The 26,690-nt window shown below is 40.6% G+C and overlaps 1 protein-coding gene across 1 annotated transcript in view; it reads right to left on the reverse strand.

Moving 5' to 3' along the window:
- LOC138370733 (piggyBac transposable element-derived protein 4-like) overlaps positions 1-26,191 on the reverse strand; it is a 26,525-nt gene extending 334 nt beyond the window's left edge. Inside the window, exons 1-3 of the mRNA XM_069335332.1 lie at positions 26,083-26,191; positions 22,840-23,973; positions 20,272-20,357 (exon numbers count right to left, since the gene is read on the reverse strand). Coding sequence (XP_069191433.1) covers positions 20,272-20,357; positions 22,840-23,973; positions 26,083-26,191 — 1,329 coding nt within the window. The remainder of the gene's footprint in view (positions 1-20,271; positions 20,358-22,839; positions 23,974-26,082) is intronic.
- Positions 26,192-26,690: the final 499 nt, after the last annotated feature.

Consider the following 26,690-nt stretch of genomic DNA (forward strand, 5'->3'; position numbering starts at 1 on the left):
ATTTGATAAAATGCTATGCCCAAGATTGCCATCTGAGTGCCGGCGGTGGGGTGGTTCAAATAGCTTCGGCTATCACCTCATTATTTCTGGTCGTGATGGTCAAGTGGATTAAGGCGTCTTGTTCATACCAGTTGCGTTGCTCCTGGGAGTATGGGTTCGAGTCACTTCTGGGGTGTGAGTTTTCAGTTATATATATATATATATATATATATATATATATATATATATATATATATATATATATATATATATATATATATATATATATATATATATATATATATTTGTACTCACCTAGTTGTACTCACCTAGTTGTGTTTGCGGGGGTTGAGCTCTGGCTCTTTGGTCCCGCCTCTCAACCGTCAATCAACAGGTGTACAGATTCCTGAGCCTATCGGGCTCTGTCATATCTACACTTGAAACTGTGTATGGAGTCAGCCTCCACCACATCACTTCCTAATGCATTCCATTTGTCAACCACTCTGACACTAAAAAAGTTCTTTCTAATATCTCTGTGGCTCATTTGGGCACTCAGTTTCCACCTGTGTCCCCTAGTACGTGTGCCCCTTGTGTTAAATAGACTGTCTTTATCTACCCTATCAATCCCCTTCAGAATCTTGAATGTGGTGATCATGTCCCCCCTAACTCTTCTGTCTTCCAGCGAAGTGAGGTTTAATTCCCGTAGTCTCTCCTCGTAGCTCATACCTCTCAGCTCGGGTACTAGTCTGGTGGCAAACCTTTGAACCTTTTCCAGTTTAGTCTTATCCTTGACTAGATATGGACTCCATGCTGGGGCTGCATACTCCAGGATTGGCCTGACATATGTGGTATACAAAGTTCTGAATGATTCTTTACACAAGTTTCTGAATGCCGTTCGTATGTTGGCCAGCCTGGCATATGCCGCTGATGTTATCTGCTTGATATGTGCTGCAGGAGACAGGTCTGGCGTGATATCAACCCCCAAGTCTTTTTCCTTCTCTGACTCCTGAAGAATTTCCTCTCCCAGATGATACCTTGTATCTGGCCTCCTGCTCCCTACACCTATCTTCATTACATTACATTTGGTTGGGTTAAACTCTAACAACCATTTGTTCGACCATTCCTTCAGCTTGTCTAGGTCTTCTTGAAGCCTCAAACAGTCCTCTTCTGTTTTAATCCTTCTCATAATTTTAGCATCGTCCGCAAACATTGAGAGAAATGAATCGATACCCTCCGGGAGATCATTTACATATATCAGAAACAAGATAGGACCGAGTACAGAGCCCTGTGGGACTCCACTGGTGACTTCACGTCAATCGGAGGTCTCACCCCTCACCGTAACTCTCTGCTTCCTATTGCTTAGATACTCCCTTATCTACTGGAGCACCTTACCAGCTACACCTGCCTGTCTCTCCAGCTTATGTACCAGCCTCTTATGCGGTACTGTGTCAAAGGCTTTCCGACAATCCAAGAAAATGCAGTCCGCCCAGCCCTCTCTTTCTTGCTTAATCTGTGTCACCTGATCGTAGAATTCTATCAAGCCTGTAAGGCAAGATTTACCCTCCCTGAATCCATGTTGGCGATTTGTCACGAAGTCCCTTCTCTCCAGATGTGTTACCAGGTTTTTTCTCACGATCTTCTCCATCACCTTGCATGGTATACAAGTCAAGGACACTGGCCTGTAGTTCAGTGCCTCTTGTCTGTCGCCCTTTTTGTATATTGGGACCACATTCGCCGTCTTCCATATTTCTGGTAGGTCTCCCGTCTCTAGTGACTTACTATACACTATGGAGAGTGGCAGGCAAAGTGCCTCTGCACACTCTTTCAGTACCCATGGTGAGATCCCATCTGGACCAACAGCCTTTCTAACATCCAGATCCAGCAGGTGTCTCTTGACCTCCTCTCTCGTAATTTCGAACTCCTCCAAGGCCGCCTGGTTTACCTCCCTTTCTCCTAACACAGTGACCTCACCCTGTTCTATTGTGAAGACCTCCTGGAACCTCTTGTTGAGTTCCTCACACACCTCTCTGTCATTCTCTGTATACCTGTCCTCGCCTGTTCTAAGTTTCAATACCTGTTCTTTCACTGTTGTTTTCCTTCTGATGTGACTGTGGAGTAGCTTTGGTTCGGTCTTGGCTTTGTTTGCTATATCATTTTCAAAATTTTTCTCTGCTTCTCTTCTCACCCTGACGTACTCATTCCTGGTTCTCTGGTATCTCTCTCTGCTTTCTGGTGTTCTGTTATTCCGGAAGTTCCTCCACGCCTTTTTGTTCAGTTTCTTCGCTTCCATACATGCCCTATTATACCATGGATTCTTCTGTTGCTTCTCGGATTTTTCCCTTTGGGCCGGGATGAACCTGTTTACTGCCTCCTGACACTTTTGGGTAACATAGTCCATCATACCCTGTACAGACTTGTCTCTGAGGTCTGTGTCCCAAGGTATTTCACTTAGGAAACTTCTCATCTGTTCATAATTCCCCTTTCGGTATGCCAGCCTTTTGATTCCTAGTTCTTTTTGGGGGGAGATAAGTCCTAGCTCTACCAGGTACTCAAAATTCAATACCCTGTGGTCACTCATTCCCAAGGGCGCTTCCATCTTAACTTCCCTTATATCCCATTCATTTAGGGTAAATATCAAATCAAGCATTGCTGGTTCATCTTCTCCTCTCATTCTTGTTGGTTCTTTGGTGTGCTGGCTTAGAAAGTTTCTTGTTGCCACGTCCAGCAGCTTAGCTCTCCATGTTTCTGGTCCTCCATGCGGGTCTCTGTTCTTCCAATCTATCTTCCCATGGTTGAAGTCTTCCATAATTAGTAGTCCAGATCCATTCCTGCTAGCAACAGAAGCTGCTCTTTCTATTATGTTAATGGTGGCCATGTTGTTTCTATCATATTCCTGTCTAGGTCTTCTGTCATTTGGTGGTGGATTATATATGACTGCGACTATAATTTTTTTCCCTCCATTTGTTACAGTACCTGCTATGTAGTCACTGAAACCTTCACAGCCCTGAATATCCATCTCCTCAAAATCCCAGCCTTGTCTTACCAGCAGAGCTACACCACCCCCACCTCTTCCTTCCCTCTCTTTCCTCATAACATAATAATCCTGTGGGATCACTGCATTTGTTATCGTTTTCGTGATCTTTGTTTCTGTGAGGGCTATTATGTCTGGGTTTTCCTCTAGTACCAGTTCTCCAAGCTCATTTGCTTTATTTGTAATTCCATCTATGTTTGTGTACATCGCTTTGAGGCTCACTTTCTTCTGTCCCTTCTCAAATCGCCTCCTTGGTGAGTGTTCTGCTGGTGGGGGAGGCTGTTCCATGGGTGTGAGGACCTGTGAGGTGGATAACAGGGTCTCAGAGGATACTGGGATGAGGTGCGGGGAATCCAGTGAAGGGGGAGGGACAGGGAGGGTATGGGGTGAAAGGGGAGGGAGGACGGGAAGGAAAGGGGGGGAGGGAGGACTCGGGAGGAGGGGAGGGGTAGAAGGGTGGGGATTGGGTGTGGGGGGAGGGAGATTTTGCTGAACATTTGAGTGGGGGCAGGGAGGGTTTGGGGTAGGGGGGTTTTCTATGCAGAGGAGGGAGGCGGGGTTGTCCTCCCTTCTGGCGTTACTGGGTAGCTGGTTGTGGGTTCCCCCCTCGCCTCTGGGGGTGTTGGGTTGGGAGCTGTGACTTCCTGGTTTTCCCCTCTCGCCCTGCGCCTCTTCCTTGCTTCTGCCGCCATGGCTCTCTCCTCCCTTGTCATGTCTCTTTGGAGGAATACATTTTTTAATTTTCCCACGTTTTTCAGGGAGCTCTTCCTTGATAGGATCAAGGAAGATTTGTGTGTGTGTGTGTGTGTGTGTGTGTGTGTGTGTGTGTGTGTGTGTGTGTGTGTGTGTGTGTGTGTGTGTGTGTGTGTGTGTACTCACCTAGTTGTACTCACCTAGTTGTGTTTGCGGGGGTTGAGCTCTGGCTCTTTGGTCCCGCCTCTCAACCGTCAATCAACAGGTGTACAGATTCCTGAGCCTATCGGGCTCTGTCATATCTACACTTGAAACTGTGTATGGAGTCAGCCTCCACCACATCACCCCCTAATGCATTCCATTTGTCAACCACTCTGACACTAAAAAAGTTCTTTCTAATATCTCTGTGGCTCATTTGGGCACTCAGTTTCCACCTGTGTCCCCTTGTGCGTGTTCCCCTTGTGTTAAATAGACTGTCTTTATCTACTCTATCAATCCCCTTCAGAATCTTGAATGTGGTGATCATGTCCCCCCTAACTCTTCTGTCTTCCAGCGAAGTGAGGTTTAATTCCCGTAGTCTCTCCTCGTAGCTCATACCTCTCAGCTCGGGTACTAGTCTGGTGGCAAACCTTTGAACCTTTTCCAGTTTAGTTTTATCCTTGACTAGATATGGACTCCATGCTGGGGCTGCATACTCCAGGATTGGCCTGACATATGTGGTATACAAAGTTCTGAATGATCTTTACACAAGTTTCTGAATGCCGTTCGTATGTTGGCCAGCCTGGCATATGCCGCTGATGTTATGTGCTTGATATATCCGCTTGATATGTGCTGCAGGAGACAGGTCTACCATGATATCAACCCCCAAGTCTTTTTCCTTCTCTGACTCCTGAAGAATTTCCTCTCCCAGATGATACCTTGTGTGTGTGTGTGTGTGTGTGTGTGTGTGTGTGTGTGTGTGTGTGTGTGTGTGTGTGTGTGTGTGTGTGTGTATATCACGAAAATAAATACGTGATTAAAAATGTGACAGTGTCAGACCACGGAGGAAAATTGAAACAGGAATTTCCTTAAGTACTTTCGTATATTAATACATCTTCAGAAGGAGTGGTTTTACAGGTCGAGTACTGGACATAAATAGGCAGGAGAGAATGGTGGAGTGAGGTGAGGTACAATACGTGGACAATGCAGAGGGCCTATTGACCCCAAAATTTGGTAAGGGACAAAAATTGGCCCTTACCAAAATCTTATCCCCATTGTTAGGAACTATTTCCTCTTCTCATTTGACAAATTCTCTTGAATTAGTTAACAAATTGAATAGTGTTCCTGTCACTCCTGATGTAAAGTTAATCAGTTTTGACATTTGTTCCTTGTTTACAAAGGTACCGGTTGATGATATTCTCGATTATCTTGCTAGTGAACTAATGAGCCATGTTTTACCTCTTTCTGCTGATATTATTGTCAATCTTGTTAAGTTGTGCATTAAAGAATGTAAATTTACCTTTAATAATGAGTATTATTTACAGACTTTTGGAATGGCAATGGGGGAATCCTTTATCGCCATTGCTTTCAAACTTGTACATGGAATTCTTCGAAAAGAAATTTGTGTAAAAAAATAACTCCTGGAATCATTCCATGGTTTAGATATGTTGATGATATTTTGTGTATATGGCCTTCAGATGTAAACAGACGAATTTGTAGCCAAACTTAATGACCAAGTCACCTCTATAAAATTTACAATGGAGACTGAAATTTATAAATGTTTGTCATTCCTAGATCTACTTATTCATAGGGAAGATTTTTCACTAAAGTTTAGTGTCTACAGAAAACCTACAAATGATTTATCTTATGTTCATTATTTTTCAGGGCATAGATTCAATGTGAAAAAGTCAATTTTTTCTTCAATGTATCTAAGAGCTCTTCGAGTTGTGAGTCCAGAATTCTTAGACGAAGAGTTTAAGAATATTGATTCGATTAGTTTCAAGCTTTGTTACCCACTGAGTTTTTTTTTAGAAGTTTGCCGTAGCAAAGCACGTCGTACATATTATAATAATATATGCAGTGAATGAATTCGCCAAAAGAATGTATTATGTTTACAATATTTCTCTGGGTTTGAGAGTATTGTCAAGGCCTTGAAACTTTTTAATATACATGTATTGTTTAGCTACGAAAATACTGTTGGTAAGCTATTAGTTAGGAACAGCCCTCGTAGTGATAATTGTGTCATTTATAAAATACCTTGTAAAGACTGTAATAAGTTCTATGTTGGGCAAACATCTAAAGATTTGAAATATAGAATTTCGCAACATAAATACTCTGTAAGACATGGCCAATTGTCTAATGCTTTGTTTGTTCAACTGTCAGAAGATGCTCACCAAATTAATTGGGAGATGGCTTCTTCAGTAACGAATTGTAAAAGCACCTATAACAGAAACATAATTGAATCTGCTTTGATACAGATCACAAAAGAAAGTACATTAGCAGTGGCTTATATAACTTATATCCATTTTTAATAGATCAATTAAAGGGCGATTTTAGTAGGATCATTGGAACACATTTGTCTCCCTAATTCATTGTAAATATTTACTATTTTATGCTATAATTATCCATGTGTGGGCCTGTGTGTGGTTGCTACATCGGATGGGCCAATAGGCCCTCTGCAGTGTCCACGTATTGTACCTCACCTCACTCCACCATTCTCTCCTGCCTATTTATGTCCAGTGCTCGACCTGTAAAACCACTCCTTCTGAAGATGTATTAATATACGAAAGTACTTAAGGAAATTCCTGTTTCAATTTTCCTCCGTGGTCTGACACTGTCATATATATATATATATATATATATATATATATATATATATATATATATATATATATATATATATATATATATATATATATATATATATATATATATATATATATATATATATATATTATTAAATATGACCAAAAAAGTAAGATTAATAATTCTAACACGAATTTTCTCAATGTTTCTTACAGTTCTTTTCACTGTTGATGGTAACTGAAAGAATCGATTCTCCAAAATTCATTTTATCTCTAGTCTGACGCGACACTTGAACGCGTTTCGTAAAACTTATTACATTTTCAAAGACTTTAGTTTACACACACACAACTATAACTGAACAGAGTTTAAAACAGCTCTCCGACGGAGAACTCTCTACAGCAGTCAAGCGCTGTATACATGTACACTTGCCCCCACGAAGGATGTAACCTTCAATCTAAATACGTAATCAATCAATCGACGTCATACCTAAATAGGTATGACGTCGACCAAGCTGACGAGGCGTTTGACATGCCATCTTCAATCCAGTGCCCCCAGGAATCACATGAGACAAGCCCATGACATCACCCTAACAAGAGAAATGTTGAACAAAAATACCTGTATAATAGACAAAACCCAAGATGCAAGAAGATTACAAATTCATGAAGCAATTCACATAAGAATAGAACAACCTACCATGAACACCCAAATCACGGAACTATTTACTCTACCCACCATGAGAGTAAGGACAAGACCAGAACATAACGATGCCAGCACAGAAGACAATGTTCAACATAACAGGCCAATTACACTTGATTAATCTTTGTATGTAGATAGAAGCTGCCTCAAATGGGCCAATAAGCCCTCTGCAGTTACCTCTATTCTTATGTTCTTATGCTTCACCCCACATTTATCCCTTATGTATCCCCCCATGTTTTCACCTTTATTGTCTTATCACCTGACCCAGTGCAGGTATAAAATCAACCAGCCCTGTAAAATAACTTCACTTGAGAATGAACCATGGAGGTTCGAAACGTTGTGCAAATTGTATAAATAAGTGTAATACATTCTATAGTAATTCACTTCTTTTCTTCACCTTAAAATTACGAAAATGAGTTTTGGAGAACTCCTATTTCAACTAAGCCCTGATGCTAAGAAAATAGTTAAAGGGATAGAAGTCCTAAACCAGAAAATAGTAAATACAGAATATGCGGCGATGATTTGGTTGTGACCATCGCCAGAGAAATCCTAGTAAACAACACAGAAATCATCGATAGATACAGCGATAGCAGGCGGCTTGACGTTTGCGAGGCACTACACATTAATAAGTCAACACCAGCAATCAACAGCCAATTAATGCACAACTATATTCTACCCACCTCAAGACTCCGCTCCAATATAGAAGCATCAAGAAATATGGACCAATAGGCTTTCTACAATCACTTCCATTCAATACCCATTGTTTCGTGTTTTGTCTTGTGTTGATGAATTTAATACCCTATTAAATACCACCTCACCCCATCCACCCCACTCAAATGTAGATATAAACAAATCGGAGATGTGTAAGTTCTATTCAGTTGTGTATGTGTAAACTAAAGTCTTTGAAAAAGTAATAAGTTTTACGAAACGCGCTCAAGTGACGCGTCAGGCTAGAAATAAAAATGAATTTTGGAGAATTGATTTTTGAATTACCACCAACAGTGAAAAGAAATGTACGAAAGATTGAGAAAATTCGTGTTAGAATTATTAATCTTACTTTTTCGGTCATATTTAATAATATATGGCTACAGGAAAGACTGCTACCAAAATATACTAATATATATATATATATATATATATATATATATATATATATATATATATATATATATATATATATATATATATATATATATATATATATATATATATATATTGTGACGGTAAAGCGTTGGTGTTCGGCTGTTTCAAAAGCTGGGGGCAGGGCCTCGTCACATAACAAAAAAAAAAAAGAGAAGTTTGTCCTTTTGTCTGTGGTAAGGTAATGGGAAGACACACAAAACACAAAGTATAAACAATGAAATTTTAATTACTCTAGAAAACAAGATATGAATAAAGACAATTTCGTAAAATTCAAAACAAGTCAACAAACAAAACAACATGAATAATTACTGGCAGTGACAAATTTACTCTAAGACAAACAAGTGCAAGTAAAATAAATCAGTGAGGTGAGGTGCTGAGAATACTGGCTTCAAGCTGCCACCTCCCTTAGTACACGACAGCCAAGGCTTGTCTACTATAGAGAGATGTCAACTCCAAGGAGCACAGAGATATTCTGAGGAGACGGCGTGCTGCTGGCCCAGATGTCGACTCATGGAGTGGCGTGAGTGCAGGTGCGGCGACACACCAGCCAATCAGCAACAGGCAGGTGGAGAATGAGCAGTTTGCTGGTTGACGGCGGGCGGTAGCCGGTGTGTCGGGTTGTGCATGGTACGCTTTGCTTCCTGGGCAAAACGTTTGGTGATACTGGTGGACGTATCTTCAATATAGTATCTTGTACTTGAACGACGTAAATGTGTAGGGAAGAGCAGGCTCAATCTCTCTTGAAAGAGATTATCGTCACAACTCTCCCCCGAAGCCTGCAGTTCTGGAAGAAGTTACGTCTTCATGTGGTGGAGTGATAGTTGGAGTTGCTTCTATTTCATAGACTCTGGAGAGGGCGTCGGCTATGATGTTGTCAGAACCCTTGATATAGCAGATCTCCAGGTTGAAATCTTGCAGATATAAAGCCCATCGTAGAAGACGTTGGTTATTGAATTGGGCTTGATGTAAGAAGCGGAGAGGATTGTGGTCTGAGAAGATGGTGGTAGACCTGGCACCTTGTAGGTATGGAGCAAAGTGCTGGAGATTCAGGACGATGGAGAGTAGCTCCTTCTCGATAGTGCTGTAGTTCCTCTGGTGGGGTTTCAACTTGTAGCTGTAGTAGCTGACAGGTAGAACCTCCTCGCCTCGTTGCTGCATCAGGACACCCCCGATGCCGGTACCACTGGCGTCGACATGAAGGATGAAAGGCTTGGTGATATCTGGCGAGGCGAGAATAGGATTAGAACAGAGGAGGAATTTGAGTTGTTCGAAACCAACGGTTTGCTGCATGGTCCAATTATACCGTTGCTTGGGACTGGTTAAAGTAATTAATGGTGTTGCTACCGTACTAAAATTCTTCACAAACCTACGGTAGTAGGAGGCAAGACCAAGGAAGCGCAGGAGCTGCTTCCTGGTGGTAGGCTGTGGATAATGCTGGATGGCTTGAGTGTGTGTGTTTAACGGAGCTAGGCTGCCACTCCCTATTACGTTACCCAGATAACGCACTTTACCTTTGGCAAAAGGTGGACTTGCCCAAGTTGATGGTGAGGCCGGCTGTCAGGAGCTTGGCGAACAGTCGTTGCAGCTGGAGCAGATGTTCGCTCCAGGTGTTGGATGCTACAACGATATCATCCAAATAGGCGTAGGTGTTATCCAAGCCCTGGATAACGCGGTTGACAGCTCTCTGAAAGGTGGCCGGGGCATTACATAGTCCGAAAGGAAGGCGTTCATACCTGAAAAGTCCAAAGGGCTTTGACACACTCTTTGCCTCTGTTAGACACACTTGATAATACCCCTTGAGCAAGTCCACTTGGGACAAGTACTGGGCATTACCAATGGCGTCAAGAATGTCATCTATCCGTGGCAAGGGGTATGCATCCTTGACAGTCACATTATTTAATTTACGGTAGTCAGTGCAAAGTCTCACCTTACCTTGGGGTTTTGGCACCAAGATACAGGTTGAGGCCCAGGGGGACTCACAAGGTGTAGCCAGTCCATGATCCAAGAGGTAGTGCACCTCAGCACACATGACTTCCTTCTTGCTCGGGCTGATTCGGTAGAAGGGTTGACGAATCGGCCGGGTGTCAGGGAGCAGTTGGATGTCGTGCTGGGTAACATTACACTCTTGTGGATCATCTCGGAACAACTCCTGATGTTCTTTGAAGATCTTGATGAGAGGTGCACTATGATTGTCCTGAAAATAATTATGAAGATCAGTTAGGATTTCCGAATTGGAAAACGCTGACTCCGTGTCAGTGCTTTCGGGAGGAGAAGCAGGGAAGGTCTCACTGTGGATGTATGGGCCTTTAAAGGAAGAATATGTTATCATTACAGTGGGAGGAGTACCTTGATACTGCTTCAGGAGGTTGACGTGGCACAACTGGGTCTTCCGCCGCCTATCTGGAGTCTCTAGAACGTAGTTGTGGTTGTTTCTGCACTCCTTGATGCGGTAGGGTCCTGAAAACCTGTTTTGCAAAGGAGAACCTGAGATAGGGAAATAGGCAAGCACGAAGTCTCCTGGTTTAAATTTCCTTACTTTGCTGGTCTGGTCGTAATGAGTCTTCATCCTCTCCTGTGCTTTCAATAGATTATCCTTGGCAAAGTTATACACCCTCTCTAGAATGTGTTGTAGGTTTTGAGGAAACTGGGGCACATTCTGATGCTCACTGAAGGTGGCATCACGTAGAGAGTCTTTGAAAGCTTTGAGAGAAGTACGGCACTTACGTCCGTAGAGCATCTCATAAGGAGATACTCCTAGAGACTCATTGGGAAGACTTCTATAGATGCACATTATCAGGTCAATTTGCTTATCCCAATCCTTAGAGGTTTCATTACAAAACTTCTTCAGGAGTGCTTTAATAGTCTTATGACTACGCTCAAGAGAACCCTGTGAAGCAGGATGATAGAGGCTGGACAATACCTGTGTGATGTTGAACTCTTCCAGTGTCCTCTTGAAGAGATCACTGGTGAAGTTGGTGCCACAGTCGCTCTGAACCTCCCTTGGAAATCCATACTGGGTGAAGATCTTCAAGAAGTGTTTCACAACCGTAGCAGCCGTAATGTTCTTTACTGGATCTGCTATGGGGAATCTGGTGGTAGGACACAGGATGGTTAAGATATAGGCGTTACCTGAACTGGTCCGAGGTAAAGGACCAACACAGTCTATAATAAGTCTGTGGAAAGGTTCCGCAGGCACCTGTATGGGAGTCAGTGGTGCTCTGGGGATAGAGATGTTCGGTTTACCTGCCATCTGACATGTATGACACTGTTTGACGCTATTTACCATACCTGGCCAGTAGTAGTCTTGACGGATTCCATGGTAAGTCTTGTTAAATCCGTAGTGGGAGAGTGCTCCGTGGGCCAGGTGTAGAATAGTGGGCCTCAGGCTGGCAGGAATCACTAGTTGTTCGACGTTGGCCCAATCGTCCTCCTCCTTCAGTTTACTGGGTCTATATCTGCGGTAGAGCAACTCGTTCTCTAGGAAGAACCCAGGAATACTGTCAGGTTGAGTCTCAGCCTGGAAAAATAATGGTGTCAAGGTAAGATCTTCCCTCTGTAACTTACGGAACTCCAACTTGGTCAGATTCGGGGGTAGTTTCTGAGGGTCTTGAGGGACAGCGGTAGCAGTAGAGTCAGCTGGCTGTGGTCGTGCAGCTTGTGCACGGGTGGTCACTAAAACCGGAGGAGAAACTTCATCACTCTCTTGAACCTTTGCTGGAACATACTCAAAGATGGGATTATCCATTACAGAGGTACACACCTGGGGTTTGTCCATGACGATCAGGTTGGTCGGTTGCAGGTCTTCTGCCAAGTCGTTGCCCAGGAGAAGTTGCACTCCAGGCATGGGAAAAGGCTTTTCCCTGATGGCGACTTGGACTTCTCCGGTCACGAAGGGACAATCCAGGTGGACTCTGGCGAGAGGATAAGGAGTGGTAGCAGTGAGGTCAGTGATGAAGACGGTTTCTCCGGTGTGGGCGATATTGGGCACAGCTGATTTCAAAATAATTGATTGAAGAGCCGCTGTGTCCCTCAAGATCTTCAGTTTGAAACGTCCCTCCGGATTTGAACCGTTGGTAGAGACAGTTCCAGTATACAGGTGTTTACAGAAAAGAGAAAGATCATTAACATGAACACCAACATTCATCACAGGCTTACCGGACTTAGGAGGAGTCTGTTTGGGTTTAGTAGATTCAGTATTTCCTTTGTACTGAGACTTACCACATTTATCTATGGTATGTCCATAGAGTCTACAATACTTACAGTACAATTGCGAGCCAGCTTGATCGGTACTCACTTTCTCGTAACTGTACCAAGACTTCTTACTGGAAGGTGGTTCTGGTGTCAGCCGGTGGATGAGGCTGTAAGTGTCAGCCGACTTAGCACACTTTAGGTAGTCGGTTTCTTCTTTATCTGCTAAATATAAACGGACAGGAGGCGGTACACGCCTCAAGAATTCTTCAACTAGCATGAGGTTAACGAGTTCTGCAATGGTAGAGACATGTGCTGCTTCCAGCCTTTTCACAAAATATCTCCTTTTGGTATTAGCAAATTCGAGAAAGGTAGTGGTACTTGCCTTCAGGTGGTCACGGAATTTCCTTCGATAACTTTCGGTGGAGAGAAGGTAGGCGTCCAACACTGCTTGTTTCAGAGTCTGGTAGTCATTCTCAGTCTCCAAAGTACTGAGTGTAACTGCAGCTCTACCTGTGAGATGTACTCTGAGAAGGGTTGCCCATTGGTCGGCAGGCCAACTAAGTTGATTAGCAAGGGTGTCAAAGGTGGTAATAAATACATCAACTTCTGTCTCTACGAGTGGTGGCATTAACTTACTTGCATGCGAGATATTGAAACTGACAGGAAGACTGGCGGTAGCTTGCTGGCGTTGAGCGAGGTGTGTAGTTTCCAACGCGAATTCTTGTTGACGACATTCCATAGCCAGAGCTGCTTGTTGTTTGTCATGGTCGCGTTGCATCTCCAATTGGCGTTGTTTTGTTTCAAGCTGTATTCGTTCCCGCTCACGGAGTATTGCAATCTCACGTTCTTGTTCTTCTTTCTTCAAGGCAGCTTCTCGTTCATTTATTTGTAGAGCTTCTTTTTGTATGGCAGCTGCTTCCCTTTGCTGTTTTCTTTCGATCTTGGCCAGCTCTAGTTTGAGTTTCAGAGTTGCCAAATCAGGTTTATCTGCAATAAAGTAAGTTTCGTGAGTTTCAGAGTCAATCTTACCTTCCTCTAAGAGATGATCCACTAACAGGTTATGTAGTTCATTTTTGTTGGCTTGGTAGGGAACTTCTAGTTGATACTCATGTGCAAGAGTTTGTAATTCAGTCCTCTTGGCACGACTTAAGGTCCCTATTTCACCTGCTGGATCTGCACGGAAAGCTTGGAGACGAAACATGGTGAAATTAGCAAATAAATGCACAACGAATATACTGTTGTGATATGGTGAATGTCAGAAACAGGACAACGTGGCAACTGGTAACTATCCTGTGGAATCGTTAACAATTAATGTTAATTTCAAGATGATAAATGATTAATAAATCAAGGTCGCAGGAAATCTTGTACCCGGTACTCAATGTAAGAGGATAAGGGCAAGAAAATCCTACTAAATAAGCGAAACTGAGTTTCTAAAACAAATGAAACAATTAATTGCCTCAAAAGTGAATTAGGTAGTAAAAGAATGTAGGCATACCTTGCCGAGTCTCTATAGGACATAAGCAAGTTTTTCCCACTGAAATTAATATGATACTTACAGAATTAGCGAACTTTTGTGCTCTGTAAAAAGAAGGCCAATTCCCTACCAATGTAAATATCATCATCTCTGACCGACGTGTAGGGGTGCGAGGTGTCAACTGGTGACGAGAACTGCTGCTGAGGTCCCAATTCAGCAACTAAACTTCGTGCGAGAGGAACTATGGCCCTCTTTATCCTCCTACCGTCGGATTGCAGAAGATTAGGTGCACTTGACCCGGGGACAGACCACAGTACCAGGGTACCAATATGATGATCTGCCGAAAATATGAGAAATATCCTAGGGACAAAAGATGGTAAACACGAGTAATAACGCAGAGGGAGAGATGACCAATTAAGAGAATGACTGAGGCCTACAGTCACCACGTAATCCAAAGTTGTCTCACCTTCACCATATGCTACTCTCGGAATGCACAATACACACAACACCATATGAAAATAAAATTGAATATTGAAAATAGTGAAAAGTTACTTTACCAAAGCCAAATACGCTTACCACAAATTTACGATCTGGTACCAGTACCTGAGTGAAGCTCCGGGGACAGGCCCCCATGAAATGTGACGGTAAAGCGTTGGTGTTCGGCTGTTTCAAAAGCTGGGGGCAGGGCCTCGTCACATAACAAAAAAAAAGAGAAGTTTGTCCTTTTGTCTGTGGTAAGGTAATGGGAAGACACACAAAACTCAAAGTATAAACAATGAAATTTTAATTACTCTAGAAAACAAGATATGAATAAAGACAATTTCGTAAAATTCAAAACAAGTCAACAAACAAAACAACATGAATAATTACTGGCAGTGACAAATTTACTCTAAGACAAACAAGTGCAAGTAAAATAAATCAGTGAGGTGAGGTGCTGAGAATACTGGCTTCAAGCTGCCACCTCCCTTAGTACACGACAGCCAAGGCTTGTCTACTATAGAGAGATGTCAACTCCAAGGAGCACAGAGATATTCTGAGGAGACGGCGTGCTGCTGGCCCAGACGTCTACTCATGGAGTGGCGTGAGTGCAGGTGCGGCGACACACCAGCCAATCAGCAACAGGCAGGTGGAGAATGAGCAGTTTGCTGGTTGACGGCGGGCGGTAGCCGGTGTGTCGGGTTGTGCATGGTACGCTTTGCTTCCTGGGCAAAACGTTTGGTGATACTGGTGGACGTATCTTCAATATAGTATCTTGTACTTGAACGACGTAAATGTGTAGGGAAGAGCAGGCTCAATCTCTCTTGAAAGAGATTATCGTCACAACTCTCCCCCGAAGCCTGCAGTTCTGGAAGAAGTTACGTCTTCATGTGGTGGAGTGATAGTTGGAGTTGCTTCTAATTCATAGACTCTGGAGAGGGCGTCGGCTATGATGTTGTCAGAACCCTTGATATAGCAGATCTCCAGGTTGAAATCTTGCAGATATAAAGCCCATCGTAGAAGACGTTGGTTATTGAATTGGGCTTGATGTAAGAAGCGGAGAGGATTGTGGTCTGAGAAGATGGTGGTAGACCTGGCACCTTGTAGGTATGGAGCAAAGTGCTGGAGATTCAGGACGATGGAGAGTAGCTCCTTCTCGATAGTGCTGTAGTTCCTCTGGTGGGGTTTCAACTTGTAGCTGTAGTAGCTGACAGGTAGAACCTCCTCGCCTCGTTGCTGCATCAGGACACCCCCGATGCCGGTACCACTGGCGTCGACATGAAGGATGAAGGCTTGGTGATATCTGGCGAGGCGAGAATAGGATTAGAACAGAGGAGGAATTTGAGTTGTTCGAAACCAACGGTTTGCTGCATGGTCCAATTATACCGTTGCTTGGGACTGGTTAAAGTAATTAATGGTGTTGCTACCGTACTAAAATTCTTCACAAACCTACGGTAGTAGGAGGCAAGACCAAGGAAGCGCAGGAGCTGCTTCCTGGTGGTAGGCTGTGGATAATGCTGGATGGCTTGAGTGTGTGTGTTTAACGGAGCTAGGCTGCCACTCCCTATTACGGAGTGGCAGGCTAAATCTCTCTTGAAAGAGATTATCGTCACAATATATATATATATATATATATATATATATATATATATATATATATATATATATATATATATATATATATATATATATTATTAAATATGACCGAAAAAGAAGATTAATAATTCTAACACGAATTTTCTCAATCTTTCGTACATTTCTTTTCACTGTTGGTGGTAATTCAAAAATCAATTCTCCAAAATTCTCCAAAAAACCATTGGAGAAGCCGTTATTGACTAGGACCTGCCTTACCCTACAGAGTTCTTCGGCTTCTCCAATGGTTTCGTCAAAGACATCATAGGAAGGAAAGTGAAAAGCCATGCAACCTCTGAAGAGACAACTAACACAACACCTATACCCCCTATTAGACTATTTTACAGGAACTTCTTTTCCACAGCTCATAAAACAGAGGAAAGGATCCTGAAAGATATTGTTAATAGAAACGTTATCCCTACAGACAAAAATCAGAGGATACAACTGACGATTTACTATAAAACCAGAAAAACGGCCAGCCTACTCATGAGAAGCTCTCCAGACACAAAACAGAACGCTTTAAAAGAGACTAACGTCGTCTATGCCTTCAAATGCCCACTTGGGGACTGTAAGCTCCAAAAAACCCAGTATATAGGCAAGACAACAACATCTCTTTCTAGGCGTTTAACGATGCATAAACAACAGGGCCCCATTAAGGAACATATAATCTCTTCCCACAACCAAACCATCGCCAGAGAAATCCTAGTAAACAACACAGAAATAATCGATAGATACAGCGATAGCAGGCGGCTTGACGTTTGCGAGGCACTACACATTAAGAAGTCAACACCAGCAAACAACAGCCAATTAATGCACAACTATATTCTACCCACCTCAAGACTCCTCTCCAATATAGAAGCATCAAGAAATATGGACCAATAGGCTTTCTACAATCACTTCCATTCAATACCCATTGTTTCGTGTTCTGTCTTGTGTTGATGAATTTAATACCCTATTAAAACCACCTCACCCCATCCACCTCACTAAAATGTAGATATAAACAAATCGGAGATGTGTAAGTTCTATTCAGTTGTGTATGTGTAAACTAAAGTCTTTGAAAATGTAATAAATTTTACGAAACGCCCTCAAGTGTCGCGTCAGACTAGAAATAAAAATGAATTTTGGAGAATTGATTTTTGAATTACCACTAACAGTGAAAAGAAATGTACGAAAGATTGAGAAAATTCGTGTTAGAATTATTAATCTTACTTTTTCGGTCATATTTAATAATATATGTCTACAGGAAAGACTGCTACCAAAATATACTAATATATATATAAATATATATATATATATATATATATATATATATATATATATATATATATATATATATATATATATATGTATATATATAGTAGTAGTAGCCTAGTAGCCAGAAGTATACCTAGTAGCCAGAATGCACTTCTCAGCCTACTATGCAAGGGCCAATTTGCCTAATAAGCCAAGTTTCATGAATTAATTGTTTTTCGACTACCTAACCTACCTAACCTAACCTATCCTAACTTTTTCGGCTACCTAACCTATAAAGATAGGTTAGGTTAGGTTAGGTAGGGTTGGTTAGGTTCGGTCACATATCTACGTTAATTTTAACTCCAATAAAAAAAAATTGACCTCATACATCATGAAATGGGTAGCTTTATCATTTCATAAGAAAAAAAATAGAGAAAATATATTAATTTAGGAAAACTTGGCTTATTAGGCAAATCGGGCTTTGCATAATAGGCTGAGAAGTGAGTTCTGGCTACTAGGTACGACATATATATATTTATATATATATATTTATATATGTCGTACCTAGTAGCCAGAACGCACTTCTCGGCCTACTATGCAAGGCCTGATTTGCCTAATAAGCCAAGTTTTCCTGAATTAATATATTTTCTCTAATTTTTTTCTTATGAAATGATAAAGCTACCCATTTCATTACGTATGAGGTCAAGTTTTTTTTATTGGAGTCAAAATTAACGTAGATATATGACCGAACCTAACCAACCCTACCTAACCTAACCTAACCTATCTTTATAGGTTAGGTTAGGTTAGGTAGCCGAAAAAGTTAGGTTAGGTTAGGTTAGGTAGATTAGGTAGTCGAAAAATAATTAATTCATGAAAACTTGGCTTATTAGGCAAATTGGGCCTTGCATAGTAGGCTGAGAAGTGCGTTCTGGCTACTAGGTACGACATATATATATATATATATTTATATATATTTATATATATATATATATATATATATATATATATATATATATATATATAAATATAAATATATATATATATATATATATATATATATATATATATATAAAATATATATATATATATATATATATATATATATATATATATATATAAATATATATATATATATATATATATATATATATATATATATATATATATATATATATATATATATATATATATATATATATATATATAGTAAATATATATGTGTACATACAAAAGAATGGGGGTGGTAGGAGAAGATAATATTAGTGTTCAGTGAGAAACCACAAGGTCTCCTCTGAATACTTTTTATTTTCTTCTCCGAGGCTATGGGTCCCCACATTGGCACCAGAGGTGGTACCCTCACAAACTTTATATATATATATATATATATATATATATATATATATATATATATATATATATATATATATATATATATATATATGTCGTACCTAATAGCCAGAACGCACTTCTCAGCCTACTATTCAAGGCCCGATTTGCCTAATAAGCCAAGTTTTCATGAATTAATGTTTTTTCGTCTACCTAACCTACCTAACCTAACCTAACCTAGCTTTTTTTGGCTTCCTAACCTAACCTTACCTATATATATAGGTTAGGTTAGGTTAGGTAGGGTTGGTTAGGTTCGGTCATATATCTACGTTAATTTTAACTCCAATAAAAAGAAATTGACCTCATACATAGAGAAAAGGGTTGCTTTATCATTTCATAAGAAAAAAATTATAGTAAATATATTAATTCAGGAAAACTTGGCTTATTAGGCAAATCGGGCCTTGAATAGTAGGCTGAGAAGTGAGTTCTGGCTACTAGGTACGACATATATATATATATATATATATATATATATATATATATATATATATATATATATATATATATATATATATATATATATGTCGTACCTAGTAGCCAGAACGCACTTCTCAGCCTACTATGCAAGGCCCGATTTGCCTAATAAGCCAAGTTTTCATGAATTAATTGTTTGTCGACAACCTAACCTACCTAACCTAACCTAACCTAACTTTTTCTGCTACCTATCCTAACCTAACCTATAAAGATAGGTTAGGTTATGTTAGGTAGGGATGGTTAGGTTCGGTCATATATCTACGTTAATTTTAACTCCAATAAAAAAAATTGACCTCATACATAATGAAATGGGTAGCTTTATCATTTCATAAGAAAAAAATTAGAGAAAATATATTAATTCAGGAATTAATTCCTGAATTCCAAAGTGAGCAGGGGAGAGAGAGAGAGAGAGAGAGAGAGAGAGAGAGAGAGAGAGAGAGAGAGAGAGAGAGAGAGAGAGAGAGAGAGAGAGAGAGACAGAGAGAGAGAGACAGAGAGAGAAGAGACAGAGAGAGAAGAGACAGAGAGACAGAGAGAGAGACAGACAGACACACACACACAGAACAAAAAGAGAAGAGAAAGAACAAAATTAAGGCAGGGGAGAGAAGACAGAACAGAAACAACAGAGAAGGGAGAGAGAAATGAAAGAAGATTGAAGAGAAGGGGAAGAGAAAGACAAGAGAAGAAAAATATACAATAAAAATATACAAGATAAAAATGAAGTGAATACCACAAATGTAAAAAGTAAAGGAAGAGAGAAGCTAGAAGAGACTGGAAAGAAGAGGTGTTAGAAGAGAGGAGGAAAGGAGAGATATAAGAAGAGACAAGAAAAATAGGAGTGAAACGTAACAGAAGAAATAAAAAAAAGGACATTTGTTAGAGGAAATCTTGAGATGATTTCCGGGCTTTAGTGTCCCCGTGGCCCGGTACTTGACCAGGCCTTCACCCCCAGGAAGCAGCCCGTGAAAGCTGATTAACTCCCAGGTACCTATTTTACTGCTAGGTAACAGGGGCATAGGGTGAAAGAAACTCTGCCCATTGTTTCTCGCCGGCGCCCGGGATCGAACCCGGGACCTACAGGATCACAAGTCCTGCGTGCTGTCTGCTCGGCTGATCGGCTCCCTTGTTTCTTTTCGGTAGTGTCGTCATTATTGCAAGTTTTCCCTGAAAAGATATTAATATAAATTAATATTTAATTATTTGTTTATATAAATTACACACACACAAACAATATATATATATATATATATATATATATATATATATATATATATATATATATATATATATATATATATATATATATATATATATATATATATATATGTCGTACCTAGTAGCCAGAACGCACTTCTCAGTCTACTATGCAAGGCCCGATTTGCCTAATAAGCCAAGTTTTCCTGAATTAATATATTTTCTCTAATTTTTTTCTTATGAAATGATAAAGCTACCCATTTCATTACGTATGAGGTTAATTTTTTTTTTATTGGAGTTAAAATTAACGTAGATATATGACCGAACCTAACCAACCCTACCTAACCTAACCTATCTTCATAGGTTAGGTTAGGTTAGGTAGCCGAAAAAGTTAGGGTAGGTTAGGTTACGTAGGTTAGGTAGACGAAAAACAATTAATTCATGAAAACTTGGCTTATTAGGCAAATCGGGCCTTGCATAGTAGGCCGAGAATTGCGTTCTGGCTACTAGGTACGACATATATATATATATATATATATATATATATATATATATATATATATATATATATATATATATATATATTATTAAATATGACCGAAAAAGTAAGATTAACACTATTGCGCTCTCGGCGAAGGTCACTCAGCCAACCGTATGTGCGGCGTTTTTATCGCTTAAGTGTAAAAACAAAAATGTGTATACTCTTTTTACTTTTCTGACCTTAGTTTTCATGCTACGTATTTCATTTTGGTACCAACGTGTTCGCAATAACATTCTCTAGAAGAACATCAGTAAAAAAAGTCACGAAAGATATAGAGATACCAGCATGAAATAAATAACTACGAAGATGAGTCGCCGTGAGCGCTCAACAGCAACAAAATGTTTTTACTCTTGGGATTATTATCACCTCTACAATTGTCCTACAGCCTTAATTTTGGTATCAATGGACTCCCAATAAAATTCCCAACACGGTGATATGAATATAATCGTAGAATAATGGTCCCGGCCCACCCGCAAGAGTGTGGGAAGTGGGTGCACTGTTACCTGGTAACAGTGACCGGACGACACATGCGCGAAACGTTGCTTTGAAAGTTTATACTTATTTCACTGTTCTGATATTATTATTGTATGTATGTCATTCATTTTTGTGGCAATGTTTTCGCAATAGAATGTTCTATGAGCTAAATTATACTACACAAACTTGGACCAAATAGGTGTACTTACCAAGGGAAGGCTGGTTGTGGAACAGTAAGTTGAGCATTTGTTCTTCACTCCACCTTCTTCAGGTTCTTCATTCCTGAAGTTGCTCAACAGATGGTTTGTAGGTGGAGTGAAGCTGTTGCGGGTGGTTACTTCTTCACCACCCAATACACCTGTTTCCGGTGGTAATTGGTGTAGCAGGGAACAACACACAGTGCAACACCACAGGTCTTGCATCCATAGTTCGTGTCCTTCCTTTTACCGGACCGTGCGCATGCATGACACTTGAGACGTTTGGGCAGTCTGTAAATTTCATGTTTCAGTTTGTAGTTCATGCGATTTTCTGAATCAACAATAGGGCGGCCAGGTCCTCTCGCTGGAGGTGTAACAGGAGTTGCAGGAGAGTCAGATTCATCTGACAAAACAGTTTCGTCAACTGGCAGTGTGGCAGACATGTCGGGTTCAGATTCGTTGTCTGCTTCATCTTGAGGTGGTGTAGTGAACAAAGGCCGCCTCACACCAGATGGTCCGGGAGTTGGCATGGCGTCAGCATTGCCAGGAGGTGTGTCATCATTTATGTCTGGAGAGTGCCGCAAGTGTTGAGATGATGATGTTGTTTTAGGCCACTCCTCTGTGTCCCAGTGCAATAGGGCCCAGATTGTCACTTCGTGGAACTGTAGCAATGTTAGCTTTTTTCGATCAGTTGTGTTGTATTTGTACAAAACATAGGCATTATGCAATGCCATTTGCAGGAAATAAAAGGTAATCTTTTTGGTCCACTTGTGAGTTTTCCTGGTAAAATGGTAATATTTAACCATTTGATCGAAGTGGTCCACACCTTTCATGAACTTATTGTACTCGCAAATTGCAGTCGGTTTGTTCACTGTTACCTGTTGTATTCCACTTGTTCCGTCTCGGTTGCGAATTCGCTTCCTACGCTGAACTCGCTGAGTGTCTGCATTGTGGATGTTGGTAATGATTGAAACCACTTGCTTGTCTTTCCACAGGAGAATGAAAGTATTATCTTTGCGGCGGTATACTGTGGTATCCAGTGGAAGTTTACCCTTGGCTAGAGCTTGCAATACCTTTGGGGCGCCACGTAGCATTCTAATTGTGCCACATGTGTACACCCCAAGTTCTCTCAATGTTTCTGTCAGGGTAACCGAGTTGTAGTAATTACCCATGTACAAATGGTAACCCTGGTTCACTAAAGGCTGCATCAACCCCGTTACTGTATCCACTATCGTCTTACCAATACCTGAGTATACGTCAAAGTCATATATGTACCCAGAGACAGATTCAGCAAGCATATAAAGTTTCACACCATACTTGTCTGGTTTGTTTGGATTGTACACTTTGAAGGATAGTCGGCCTCGCCATGCCATTGTACCCTCATCCAAACACAACTCTTTCTTGGGGATGTAAACTTGAGCAAACCTCTCTTTCAAGTAATCCATCACTGGTCTCACTTTTATCAACTTATCACGATTGTTCACGGGCACTGCATTGGTATTGAATGTGTCGAAAAACTGGTTTATATGCTGGAATCGTCTGGACGGCATGAACAAGCTGAAGAAACGAGCATGCCATGGCTTTGCTGTTTGCCAATACATCCTCATAGTTGGGAGCCTAATTATGCCCATCAATATGAACAGTCCTAGGAATCGCGACATTTCACTCACCTTCACTGGGGTCCAAATATCTGATACATTTTCATTGGCCATCCGGAATAACTGCGAGGCGTACAAATTTGTTTCAACGGTAAAGAACTCAAGGAGGGCACGCGTGATGAACAATTGAATATAAGCCAGTGCACTAGTAGGCTTGGGAATTTTCAGTCCAGGATTTCCAGTAAAATCATCAACAACTGGAGAAGTATTGCTACGACTCCAGCCCTCACCAGCCCCAGCCTGCCGAGTACGTACTGTACGTGTACGCCTTTCAGCAGGCTCGAATGAATCCTCATCACTTTCCTCATCACTTATACTTTCAGAATCACTTGGCGCAATTTGTCGTGTGTTCCTACGACGAGTAACATGTCTGGTAGCTACTTTTCTAGGTAGCCTAGATGCACCACGTGTGCGCCGAGATGGAGGAGGAGGAGGGGGTCGCGGTGCCTCCTCTTCCTCGGTGAGGGCCTCAGTCTCCTCATCACTCGTTGCCGTATCATTCCCTCTAGCTCTAGGTACACTATAATCGTTGTGGGTTCCAAAATCTTCCTCCAATACCTCTACATCACCTTCAGCTTCTGATAAATCCTCCACAAGGCCTGGAATTTTCGTTGGTGTGAGCTTCACTCCGCTCCACTTCTTAAAAATTTGGGTTATTTTGTCCACTCTCGATGACCTGGAGGCTTCCTTGGGCGTAGAAGTGCTTGGGCCTTGACCTTGATCCATTTTTGATGAAGTAATTGGGTATAATCCACACGGAAACGGGTAAAAATGCTCGAGTTTGGCGCGCGAGCGGAGCGTGATCGACTCACGACACGTGACACGAAAACAATGGGCCCGTCACGTGACCGGGTAGGCCGACGCGCCAGGCGGCCTAGTGTTGAGAAAGAGAACTTCATGGCGCGTCGTTTGAAACAAACCCCAATGAAATCGAATTAAAATTGAATTTTATACAAATATTTTAAAAGAAGACATAACTTTATGTCCACTATGCGTTTACGTTAGACGAAACCGGACGCGCCGGCGCATCCAGATAGCGCGAAAGTGTAATAATTCTAACATGAATTTTCTCAATGTTTCTAATATTTTTCTTCACTGTTGATGGTAACTGAAAAATCAATTCTCCAAAATTCATTTTTATTTCTAGTCTGACGCAACACTTGAGCGCGTTTAGTAAAACTTATTACATTTTCAAAGACTTTAGTTTACACTCACACAACTATAACTGAACAGAGCTTAAACATCTTCGATTTTTAATACCTGCATTTGGGTGACGTGATATGTTACAACAGTTTTGGATGAGGTGAAAACAAACTTTCAATACAAGACAGAACACGAAACAATGGGTATAATATTTTGTAAATTAAAGGGAAGAATGGAAGTAACTGCAGAGGGCCAATTGGCCCATATTTCTTGATGCTTCTATATTGGTGTGGAGTCTTGAAGTGGGTAAAATATAGTTGTGCATTAATTGGCTGTTGATTGCTGGTGTCGACTTCTTAATGTGTAGTGCCTCGCAGATATGTAGCTGCCTGCTATCGCTGTATCTATCGATGATTTCCGTGTTTTTTGTTAAGACTTCTCTGGTGATGGTCTGGTTATGGGAAGAGATTATATGTTCTTTAATGGAGCCCTGTTGCTTATGCATCGTTAATCGCCTGGAAAGAGATGTTGCTGTCTTGCCTATATACTGAATTCTTTGAGGCTTACAGTCCCCAAGTGGGCATTTGAAGGCATAGACGACATTGGTCTCTTTTAAAGCGTTCTGCTTTGTGTCTGGAGAGTTTCTCATGAGTAGGTTGGCCGTATTCTTGGTTTTATAGTAGATAGTCAATTGTATCTTCTGATTTTTGTCTGTAGGGATAAAGTTTCTATTAACAATATCTTTCAGGACCCTTTCCTCCGTTTTATGAGCTGTAGAAAAAAAGTTCCTGTAAAATAGTCTAATAGGGGGTACAGGTGTTGTGTAAGTTGTCTCTTCAGAGGCAACCTCTGAAATTGCAAAAGAAAAGCAAAAATACAATTTGGTCAACAAAACAGCATTGTTTAAAATAGAAGACATGGGTTGACATTTTGGGGGTGAGGTAGGTTACATTGAGTTAATTAGTTAGTACTTAGTTTTTATCTTAAACTGGTTGGGGGAGGTACAGTTCTGCTGTGCTTGTGAAAGAACACCTAAGGGTAAATTAAATAATGATTGCGAATTCACAAGAAGTTGACATAATAGCACTAGAGATCTGCAATCAGGATGATAAACTTTCCTTAAAGAATTTGACACAAACACTTGCTGATAGGACATGAAGTAAATGAGATGTATGTCAAGTTTTGTGAAATATATGATAAAGGCACAACAAAATTTATACCAAAGGAGAGATGCAGAACTAGGAAAAGGGGTTTGTTCAACAGAAATTGTGAGAGGGCCAGAGACCCAAACACACACAAACGGAATCAATATATAGCAAGAGGCCAAACCCCCAAACATACAAGTGATGCAAAGATACGAGAAACAGGAGCAGCAGTAAGGAGAGGGGCAGAAAGACCATAAATAAAGTGTGAAAATAAACTTGAGTAAATTTTTTTAACTATCGACAGTGAAGAAAAACAAATATTCAGACGGTTTGTGTTAGAATCATTAATTTTACACTTTCGGTCATATTCAACAACACAAATATTCATATACACACACACATTCTTGTTGCTGTAGCAGGTGATGAATTAGTTGTCATCTGGATTTTTCCGAGTTTTGGAGTTTCCGAGATATTTTCTATTTTGACAAAAATATGCACAATGTTAATGTATTTTGATAAATGAGCTTTCGTGTCTACTTAGGTAATGATTCCAAAGATCATCCATCCTTTCCTCCCTAGAATCTGGATGTAGCAAGTGCTCAATTGTCAAAAGTGAAAAATTTGGTTTGTCTTCCGAATCCACCATATCGGAAATTTTTTTAATAATCTTTTAAAAATAGTAAATGCCACTATTTTTGCAAAATCATTACAAGATCTATTATTCTAATAAGGGTTTGATAAAATACAGTAGAATGTCTACTGGTTTTACCTGTAATAGGGTTTGATACAGATGATTATGGATATATTGAAATGCTCTTATTGTTAAGAAGCACTTTTTTAAAGAGTATTTTGTAATGAGCAGCTCTGAAAATCAGTTGATTACAGATAATGCAACATAATACACTTAATGTGTGTATATATTACAAGTGAGGTATATAATGGTATTTATGAGTAAGATGTAACTGTGTCTGACACTGATTAAATTAAGTACTGTGGTTTTTTAACACAAAACAGTTACTAGTATGCTATGAATGCTTACTAGGTAATGGATATGCTGGCTTTAAACCATTGTAAACAATTTGTTCACTTTCAAAACTTGTGTAATTACATATGACAGTGTCAGACCACTGAGGATAAATTGAAAC

The sequence above is a fragment of the Procambarus clarkii genome, chromosome 33 (genome assembly GCF_040958095.1).
Source record: "Procambarus clarkii isolate CNS0578487 chromosome 33, FALCON_Pclarkii_2.0, whole genome shotgun sequence".
NCBI classification, from domain to species: domain Eukaryota; kingdom Metazoa; phylum Arthropoda; class Malacostraca; order Decapoda; family Cambaridae; genus Procambarus; species Procambarus clarkii.